Source organism: Pagrus major, chromosome 9 (genome assembly GCF_040436345.1).
Source record: "Pagrus major chromosome 9, Pma_NU_1.0".
In the NCBI taxonomy this organism is placed as follows: Eukaryota; Metazoa; Chordata; class Actinopteri; order Spariformes; family Sparidae; genus Pagrus; species Pagrus major.
This window is the reverse complement of record NC_133223.1, coordinates 30,209,738-30,221,000: the sequence shown is the minus strand read 5'-3', so window position 1 is coordinate 30,221,000 and position 11,263 is coordinate 30,209,738. Positions and strand designations below refer to the sequence as shown.

The window sequence follows — 11,263 nt, the reverse complement described above, 5'->3', positions numbered from 1 at the left end:
CTCTGATTGGTCAGAGCGGTGACGTCTCGGTGGGCGTACGCACCAATGAAGGAGCGTCAGTTCGCGCTGTGTTTGTGCCACACTGCCACCTACGGAGAGAAGCGGTACTGCACCCAGGTGTTCTTATAATAACATAACATTTATTTGTTTTTCTGTCCAGTTATTTATAATTTTGATGTAAATCATACAAAAATATTATCTATTATATGTTATGATATGATTTATTCATACTATACAATAATTTTATACTATATAGTAACTTTCCATATTATATTGTACTATTTGTTAATATGGTATACAGTTTTATTACATTGTATACTATAGAATATTTTAATTTTAATATTATATATATATATATACATATATATGCAATTTACTATAAAATTAACATTAAGTATCATTGCTTTATATTACATATTATTAACCAGTGAAAGTGAAATAGCTATTTCTAAGACATAATTTTATGTATCTGTTGTCCATTAGGCCCATCTTTTTTAAACATTCTCTCGCTGATACTTAAGACTTAACGGGACTAAAAACATGTCCCGTTAAGAAAAATGCTAAATAAATAACATTTTCTTGTTCAAAATATTCATCATTGATCATCTGCATAACATTTCTGCAAATGTGTTTATGATTTTATATGGTTCCTACATGATGTCAGCCCAGTACCTACAAGATCAGTTGTCCCAAAACAAGAAAATGACATTTTAATCTGATAAAAACTGGTAAATTAATCATGTAAAATATATGTTTAATATTCCAGATGAAAGAGTAAAATGAAAAACATCTTTAAAACTAAAAGCTGTGAATTTTCAACAATATTTATTCTTATTTTCTGATTACCCCACCCTCCATGTTTGCTAAATGCAACAAGGTCAAACAAGCTCATTTAAGTTTGGTATTTTTTTCAATATTTATTGATGTGTCTACTTTAACTTGCTCTATTACATCATTTGGAGAAAATATGGAGGACCAAAACTGCCAATATCAAAAATAAGAAAATAGATTTAAAAAAATGATGCAATAAATAAATCAAAATTCTTTTAAATGCACCAAAAATGATAGCGAAAAATCAATGTCAGTATTAATGAATTCATAAAATATGACCTTGATAGTTCTGTTTTAATTTCACAGATCAACAAAATCAGAACAAAACACTCCTGCACACTGTCCTCTTCACTTGCAATCAGGAACCAACAACCTGATGGAGGTCTGCTTACTGAAACAAGAAACAGTGACCCTCAAAGACCAGTGAACTTGTTATGTAAAAGGTTGGATATGAATGTGAACATGTTTGATTACACAGGCTATCAAAATAAGATTAGGGTGTGATGCACCGCTGCGACCGAGGTGTGGCGGAGCAAATGTACTCAGGCGACCTTCCCTGTGCAAATAAAGAACACGCCTCGGTTACGTTAGAGCCAAAGTAACAAACGAGTGTTTTCAGGAGCATGGACACAAGACACTGAACTGTTAATTTATTAGCATTAAACATGCACAGAAAGCTTTTTAAATCTTTTCTCACAAACACAATTATGGATACAATAATGTCTCTTACTGTACACCGACGTCATGAAATGTTAAGAAAAGCTCATTCTACATTATGACACGGCTGATTTAGGATCATTTTCAAACATTTATACATTTTGAAACAAATATGTTTCTAAGAGTACATGTGAAGAAGAAACATTTAGGCAGAACTATATTGATTATAATACATGTTAGGATAGAGGATAGAGTTTTTCCAGGTGCCAGCTTGAGGTCTTGAGGAGTCTTCATCTAGTCAGAGTCGCTGCTGCAGGAGCTGCTGGAGGACTAAACCAAGAATAAACACAACACGAACACGTCAAATATTAAATTCAATCATCTACAAAACAAACAAAATGCTAAAACCATATGGAGGACCAACACTGCCAAAACCAAAATAAAAAAACAGATAAATTAAAGACTCAACAAATATATATATATACATTTCTGGAGCTAATAAAACAAACAACTTTGGAGAAATTGAGCGACTCTCACCCCGTGACTGTGCTTTCCTTTCTTATGGCACTTTCCATGCTTGTGACCATGCTTGTGCTTGTGCTTGTGCCCATGTTCGTGCCCATGTCCATGGCCCTGTCCATGGCATTGTCCGTGTCCAGGTCCGTGTCCGTGCCCATGTCCATGGCCCTGTCCATGGCCCTGTCCATGGCATTGTCCCTGTCCAGGTCCGTGTCCATGGCCAGGTCCGTATCCTGGGCCACAACCAGGTCCAGGTCCGTACCCGTGGGGCTGAGGAGGGTAGTTGGGTGGTGGGACGGTGCCTGGAGGACAGTTAGGGTATCCTCCTGGCATCTGCTGAGGATGTTGAGGGTAACCAGGAGGGTACTGGTTTCCTAAACATAAGGAGAAAAGAGAAATAAAATCAAGTATTTAATGCACATTAATCATATTTTACAATCTTAGAAGCGCTCTTCGAAAACACCTTTAAAGGTCTTTTAAAGGTCCCTTATTCTTAAAACTATCCGCTCGCTTGAACTCCATGAAGGAGGTTTTGTATCTCAATGGGACCTTAAAGTCGGAATAAATTGAAATAAAATGATTGAAAGCGGTTGTGTTATTTACCTTGGTTGTGTCCGTACATCTTTAAAACTTCAGATGAAACTACAGATCCTGAAAGATGGAAAAAAAGGCACTTTAATCAAATGAACACACATTTAATATGATTTCATATTTTAGAGCGAGTCTTTAGCAGAAAGGTGTAAAAGGTGAACGTACCGTGTGCTGGAGAGCAGAGCCGCAGACGCAGCTGCTGTCGCCTGCTGATCCTTTTTATGTGCAGTCCACTTCACATGATCAGGGGGCAGAACTTCCTCAACTTCCATCAGAACATTGTTGCTATGTGAAATAAATAGGCGTGTGTGTGTAATCGTTAACATACAGTCAACATGAATGAGCCTAAGATATCAACACACACACACACCCATACAAAAACATTTGAAAACTTTTCTGTTTAAAAATCTGCTTTACAACTTATCCTTTGGTAGATGTTTTGGTTGTTTGCAGCCTCATTACACTTGAAATGTTGAAAATGAAAATAATATATTTTTGATTCTTTCATTGCTTGATAAGTTGACAGATTGATCTGCACATATCTCTAATCAGCACTTATGAAATTATTAATACGTGGGCGGCTCTTATCAGACAGAACACTCCTAAACAGGCCGTAAACTAAATGATTTAATGTTGCAGTGTAATAAGACTGATTAAAAGTAGATTTTCATTCATGAGGTCAAAATTTACATACATTTGTATTGAATGAATGAATGAATACAATGGAAAATCTATTTGTTACATTTTATAAATTAATTAATGCCTGATTTATTTATTTATTTATTTATTTATTTATTTATATGTCTGATGTTCTTCTCAGAGGAAAATCCTCAGAGGTTCCCAGAACACTGTTTGAAGCTAGGAAGGTGGCAGGGTCCGCCACATATACACAATGTACATTTGAAGTTGTGTTGTCCTATAATGTCAGTTTGTTTATTCAGTTTATTCAGTCATGAAAACAAAGCGTTTGTTTATTTAGTTTGTTTAGGCAGAAAAAAAATCAGTCAACGAAGATTTTTCTCTTCTGATTGAAATTTCTTCTCCAAAATTACATAGTGCGCCTTTAATTTTCATTTTTATTCATGCAATCTGCAAAGCAACAAGTAACTAAAGTTATCAAATAAATATAATGGAGTAAAAGAACAATATCTGCCTCCAGAAATATAAAGCAACATATGGAAATATTTCATTGTACTAGAACTGTACTTGATTCCATCACTATTTACTTTCTGATCATTACATTTTGTTTCATTTTTCCTTTTCTTGTTTTATTGATCATTTTGGATTTTAAACTGTTGTCAACCTGTTTTTACTCTTGTTGTTGTTGTTGTTGTTGTTGTTTTAGTGTGAACCTAAGGAAGACTAGAGACGACTCTGTGGATCCAAACAAAGAACAGAAAGAATTAAATGAACTGTACCGCACACTGCACTTCATGTTTTATCAGCTGTCAAACACAAAACTCGACTGACTGGCGTTGGACCGACATGTTTAATAGTTTCAGTCCACAGAAGGTGGTGCAGAAGAACCAGCTGTTGCTCTTTGCACAGTTTACTCAGCTCTCATTCCAGTTTACACTTGGATGAAAATGCAGCAGGACCCTCTGTCGTACTTGGGCCCTAAAAAGAGAAGCTTTTGTAATCAATGCTTTAGTGATTTAAATATGAACAAGACCAAAATGGGGAGTGTCGGGGTGTGTGAGCTGAACAAAGGTCTTACTGCATCACTCCCTTGGTAAATAAAGATAATATAACTGTGTGTACAGTGTAATAAATGACTGAGGTCAAATGAAGAGGAAAATAAAGAGGCAAGGCGTTGTAGAGATTATTTGTTTTAATGATCACAAGATTATGATTAGTGTCTAATAAATCAAATCATATGTCATGCATTGAATGATGTCAGCAGAGTCACACAGACGGGCTGTGTGTTGAAAATGTATTGACCTAACATTTCATACGAGGTAATATAGTGTGTGACAGCCACACATGACTTTTTTTTTGCATTTAATGGCCCAAAGTTAGAAAAATATAAAAAACAAAACAACAGCAAAGAAGCTTTAAAACACACGCTTTGAATTAAATTGCAAATTCATATAAAAAACAGCAGGCTGAAGGTTTCCAGGTGGCATCTTGACTGGTTTCTCTTCCCATCCAGACATCTTCATCTAGTCAGAGTCGCTGCTGCTGCAGGAGCTGCTGGAGGACTACAGCAGAAACAAACCAAAATGTAGTTATTGCAACATGTCAGCAAACAATTGGCTATTCACATATCCAGCACACACAAAGCAACATTATGTTCATTAGGAATCACGTCTGTACAGCTGACAAATGATAAACAAGTATTAGCTTTCCTTCTCTGTTTTTTTACAGAAGCATAACGCCGCCACGTGAGAAAAACATAATGTATTAGTTTCACGTTATAACATGACAAATTTATTGCTATAACAAGATGTTTTCACATAAAAATGTGTTTTGATGTTATAACAAGAAATTATAACGTTAACGTCACGTTTTAACCTGAAATGTTCTGTTATAAAAAAAGTTATCATGTTATAACATAAAGATTTAACAGTATAAAAACAGAGGTATAACGAGAGAAGTTTCTTGGTATATTCTGATGTTTTTTCTTTAAATAAGGTGAAAATTCTTGTTAAATTGTAAAAAGAATTAACAATAACCTTTTAACGTTATAAGGTGATACTGATGTGTTTTTCTTTGTCAGGTGTGGCTGCTGCATTTAATAATGTAATATGGCTTAAATGCAACTTTTACTAAATATCAGTGGACCGATTTCACTTTACATTTATTGATAATTCAACTGGATCTTACCCCATGACACTGCCTGCCTTTCTTATGACAATGGCCATGCATGTGACCATGCCTGTGCCTGTGGCCACGATGACCATGTCCATGTCCATGATGACCATGTCCATGTCCGTGATGGCCATGCCCATGTCCATGATCATGTCCGTGATGGCCATGCCCATGTCCATGATCATGACCGTGATGGCCATGTCCATGATCATGCCCATGTCCATGATCATGTCCGTGCCCATGACCATGTCCATGATCATGTCCATGTCCATGATCATGTCCGTGCCCATGACCATGTCCATGATCATGACCATGATCGTGTCCGTGTCCATGCCCGTACCCAGGACCGTAGCTAGGTCCATGCCCATAACCAGGCCCTGGTCCATGAGCATGGCCTCCACCCCCTCCACAAGGTGGGGGTGGAGGATAGGCTGGATCACAGGGCGGAGGAGGGCAGGGTTGGGGTTGGGCAGGTCCTGGTGGATATTGAGGGTATCCTCCTGGTTGAGGATGACAGCCAGAGGGATACTGGTTTCCTGGTCAAACAAAAGGGGTGGGGCTCATCATTTCCTTTTTTATTGTTTATACACTTGATGTCAACTCTTGCTCCTTTAAGTTAAATGAGGACAGTTTGACATAAAGACGGGGAATGGGCTAGTAACAGTGAAAAAGGGTATTGCTGCCATGCCAGAAAAAACAGAAATGGATCAGTAACACGACATAACGTCAAATATATTGTAAAACGTGAAACTTACTGTTATGACATGATGTTTTCTCTTCATAACAAGACATTTTTTCAGTTATTACACGATATTACCAAGATTGATTATGAAATAAAAACTCAAATCAAGAAACTTTTCTTGTTTTAACAATATACTATTAATCTTATCAACGTTGTGTTTGTGTTTCACATTTTAAAATACTGTAATAACATGTTTCACATTATTTTGTGATAACTTATACTGTTATAACAAGAAAATGTTGATAATGATAATGTTATGTTATAACAATATACTATGTATCTTAATGTTATAAAAGTTTAATGTTGTAACAAGATACATTGTATATAATAATATAATAATAAACAGGAACAGCTTCTTGTTACAAAAAATGTAAGTTATCATGTTATGAAACACTTACAGTTACAACAACTAGTGATTTATTTACCTCTGTTATTCCCGAACATTTCAGAATTTCAGATCCAAACCCTGAAATGAGAGAAGCCACTGAATTTGCTGACAAATCCTCTCTCAACGTGCGAAAAAAAAACTTTTCACAAAGACAGCATCTGCAGTCAACTGAGGAAAACTGCACTACTGTAACAAAAGTGTGTGTTATGAATGTCAGAAAACAGGTAGCACAGGTCAGAAGTAGGAGATCTTGAGATAAATACAGACGTGGTGACAGAAATGCAAAAGGAAACACAACATCAGTACACACACAAAGACACACACATAATTTATGGTTAATAAGCCCAGATAGCTACTCGTGAACTTACTGAGTGCTGGAGCAGAGATCGACAGGCACAACAGTGAACTGTCTCTGCTTTTATAGGAAGCCACACCTCAGCAGAGCCTGAAAAATGTCTTACTTCAGTGCCATCTGGTGGCAGAATCAACACCAACACTGTTTGTTACAGTGACCGTTTCAATCTTCAATGACTTCAATACAAGTTATGAAAAGCAAATACAGCCAGCCAATGTTTTTCTGTTTTCACTTCATTTATTTATTTGATTAGTGTTTTATTCAAGGACATACAATCAGTGACAACTCTGGAGTTTACATGTTTAGGACCAAGAATATACATTTGAGGCTTATTGAGTCACAAAGAACTGTTGTGGGTCATGTGAGATTCTGGTGTAGGAGGATGAACGTCCTGGCGAGGAGTCGTCATCTAGTCAGAGTCACTGCTCGATGAGCTGGAGCTGGAGCTGCTGGATGAGCAGGAGCTGCTAGAGGACTACAAGCAGGAGGAAAACAAACAGAAAAAGTCAATCAGCGATGACAGACTATGATTCAATCCTTGACAAAAGAGACAGAATGATTATAACCCTTCTTAATCAACTTTTAGTTTTTGATCGGAGTGCAGAGAGTCAATGGTTCACTCCTCCAGATTTCTCTCGGCTTGTACATTGTGGGAAAATATTTGGGATGCTGTAAGTGCACAACTCAACAAAATGCATGTAACAAAGTTGCTTTTAGACGTGCATGAAGAAATCCTACATGTCATTCATGTCTGTGAGTGTGTGGAACTGCACTTGTATTCACTGCTCTCCCCCTCAATAACTAACCTTTAACATCGATGGCAGAGCATTTCTGTGATCAGTTTTCATTTGGACTGCACAAACATTTATGCTTATTGTTTCTCTGAATTCTGAACAAAATCAACTTTCTCTTGTGAATGAACTGAACACTACTGGCTCTTACCCCGTGACAGTCCTTATCCTTCTTGTGACACTTGCGATGCCTGTGCCCGGCCCTGTGCCTGTGTTTATTCTTGCACCCAGGTCCATGTCCATGTTTCTGTCCATGTTTTTGTCCATGGCAGCCACCATGTCCATGTCCATGTTTATGTCCATGTTTATGTTTATGTCCATGTTTATGTTTTTTTTTATGGCCCTCGCCTTTACCACAACGACGTTCTGTAATTTGTCATAAATCAATAGTTAGCAACTGCAAGTGTCAAGTATGTAATACAAATTCAATATATTTGAAAGAACGAAGTGAGGATGAACCAAAACCAAGTGTGTTGTTTACCGTCGTCAGACATGTCGAAAATCCTGAAATTGAAGAAAGAACAAACTCACTTGAGCAAATAAGACTTTTACACAAGACTAAATGGTAACACTTTATAATAACCATCACTTAATAAATTCTCATTGCATAGTTAATTAAACATCAGTTTGAACTTCATAATTGTCCATCCAAATGATTATTATTATTATTATTATACACATAAGGTGCAACTTCACAATAAACTATTTCTTAAGAAATGGTTTGTTAAGCATTTTGTGGTTTGTTAACAGTGAAATAATGACTTAACTAAAGTTTGATTCTACTAATTTATTAATGATGGTTATTTTAGTGTTACTGAATAAAAATACACCTGAAAAACATCTTTACAAAACACTTAGGATTAGGAAAATACAAGTGTAAGGCAATTCAAGGTGTGATATGCACAACAATGTAGTATTAGAGGTGAACTTACCTGGTTTGGAAAGAGAAAATCCACTGATGCAGCTTTCACCTGCTGCTCCCTTTATATTAAGCCACACCTGAACCTAAAGCAGCTAATCGGGGAAATATCTGCGCTATGTGAGTTGTGCTTCATGTAACTCTAGATTCAGTGTTTATTTTCACCTCTGCACGGCATGTTTGACACGCCTCTTTGTTTGTTTGAAACCTTCATTGTGAACTGTCTGTTGTCGAGCAAGTCTACACGCACGAGTCGCGTATTCGTGAGTTTTCAGCTTTTTGATTGTTGACGATTAGAAAAACATTGTACAGATTCCCTTTGAATGTTTTAACAGTGATTCATTTCCATAATAACAAAAGCTTATAGATAAATATTAAAGCTATGTGGTTTTAAAAGACTTGTCTCTTAAGGCTTGTTGTCTCTGCTCTTGTGTCTTAAGTCAAGTCTCAAGTCAATTCTTTCAGGAAGTCTTGACTTTTGTCAATTTTTAGGAAATTCAGTTCCTGAGTTTAGTCTTTAGGGAGTCGACTCAAAAATGTCGAGGCTTTCAGGACTCAATCAAGAGTCTTAGGTTAGGTCTTTCAGGATTCAAGTCTTTGGTTCGGTCAAATCTTTAGGGAGTCAAGTCTCAGATATCAAGTCAAGTTTTAAAGCAATCAAGCCTCGAGTCTCAAGTCAAGTCTTTTGAGATTCAAGGATTGGGTTTAGTCAACTATTTTGGGAGTTAAGACTTAATTATCAAGTCTTAAAGGATTCAAGTCCTGGGTTAGGTCAAGTCTTTAGGGAGTCAAGTCTCAGTTGTCAAATCAAGTTGTGTCTGGTCTGAAATCCGGTCTTCAGGGATTCATGTCTCAATTCTCAAGTCAAGCTTCTGAGGAGCTCAAGTCTCAAATCCTCATGTTTGAGTTGACAACAAATCAAAAATGAACAACTGTGGTAAAAAAACAATCTTTGTTTGTTTGTTTTTGTTTTTTAAATGGAAACTTACAGGGTTTCCTTCTTGTTGTGGGTGAGTTCACTATACAACCCCCACCCTCCCTCTGTGCAAAAGGTGAGGGAGGACAGTCAAAACAAGTTTTCTTATCAGCATCTGGTCATGCTTAAGACTCTGAACAATCAAAACCAGTTTCACAGTTGTGTCCTATACTATCTTGTAGGCCCACTATGTCCGTTAGCAGTCACCTGTTCCTGCACCTCAGCTACACAAATAAACATTCTTGTGTTTACTCGACACTCCCATGATGTTTGACGACAGTTGTATGTTCTTCGTACATATCACAGACTAACACATTTATCTTTAAATCAGTGAAACATTCCCATGAAAACACTTGACTGACTGACACACTGACTACTCTTCAAAAATTCACGTGTCAGAGACATCATTCCTGGTCAAAGGGCAAAAACACAGGTAGAGAGCCCGGCCTCACATACAGTACAAACTGTGACAATCCACATCTTTTTGCTTTTGCAGAAGTAACACATTGGAAACATTCCTAAAGGTGACAAAAGTAGATTAATGACCGAAAGGTTGCAAGGTTGAATCCTCCCTGCTTCAAGTCCAGTCAATTTTAATACAAGTGTGTACTTTATATTTTTGTAATTCCGGCGAAAAATATTGCAAAATGTTGCAAAGTCAGTTTTTTCCAGTAATGTGCAGCCCTAGTGTCAAGACCAGCACAATTTTTGCAGAATGTCTTAATGTCACCATTTTATCCTGTCAGACTTTTGTATGTCAAATGTTATTGCTTGAATTCTCGAGTTATGGCCAAAGAGGTGGAGTTCCCTCACGGCGTTTCTGAGATATCGCATTCACGAGAACAGGGTCCCGTGAGGACACAATGACCTTTACTTATGGCCACCAAAATCTGATCAGTTCATCCTTGAGTCCAAGTGAACATTTGTACCACATTTGAAAAAAAAATCATCAAGGTGGTTCACAAGAAGTGGACGTTCAACCTGAAAACATAAAGCCTCTGGCCACGACTGTCTCCAGCTCAGAGGCATAAAAAAAAACCTAAAAACATACAAAATTATAATATAAATAGCTGTTTATGCTGTTTTTTGTGAGGTAAAAAGCTCTTTAAATATGTAGAATGACTTATAATTCTGATTTTTTCATAATCTGAGCACTGCATGACACAGGGTGACACTTTGTGTAGGAATTCATTCAATGAAAGGAATTTGGGATCCTTGTAGCATCTTGCATCTTAACAACACTACAACATGTGCATGTTTCTGGCCTGTGGCTCACTACAGTGTTTGAGTTTTGGCCCTCCAAGGGAAAGTGTTTGATTTAGACCAACATAGTAACATTACAGGATGGAGACCTCCTCTCCACGCTGCTTCTTTCCCCCTAGCAACTGTAAAACTAACACAAACACTTGTTGCTGCTTGCTATCGTATGTGCTGAAAAACGTGTCTGCTCTGCCAACCGTCACTCTGATAAAGGTTGAAACAACATGTGACATCACTGCTCATAGACCCGGTGTTTCAGTGCTAGTTAGCACGGCCAATATTTCAGTGTTGCACAAGAAATAACTTTCAGTAACAACTAAACCTCCGGACTGATCAGCATTTGGTCTTCAGCAATTCTATTCACAATAAAATGATTTATTTTCCTTATGTGCACAAACCAATATAAAGTACATTCATTGAAGA

General features: G+C 37.1%; 1 protein-coding gene across 1 annotated transcript; it reads right to left on the bottom strand.

Annotated features, from left to right (window-relative positions):
• Positions 1-4,411: 4,411 nt before the first annotated feature.
• LOC141002032 (uncharacterized) lies at positions 4,412-7,988 on the bottom strand. Its single transcript, XM_073473195.1, has 4 exons — positions 7,837-7,988; positions 7,318-7,369; positions 5,425-5,945; positions 4,412-4,799 (listed from the first exon to the last, which is right to left on the bottom strand). The coding sequence occupies exons 1-4, from the start codon at positions 7,986-7,988 to the stop codon at positions 4,757-4,759; spliced, it is 768 nt and encodes a 255-aa protein (XP_073329296.1). The 3' UTR covers positions 4,412-4,756.
• Between the last annotated feature and the right edge of the window lie 3,275 nt (positions 7,989-11,263).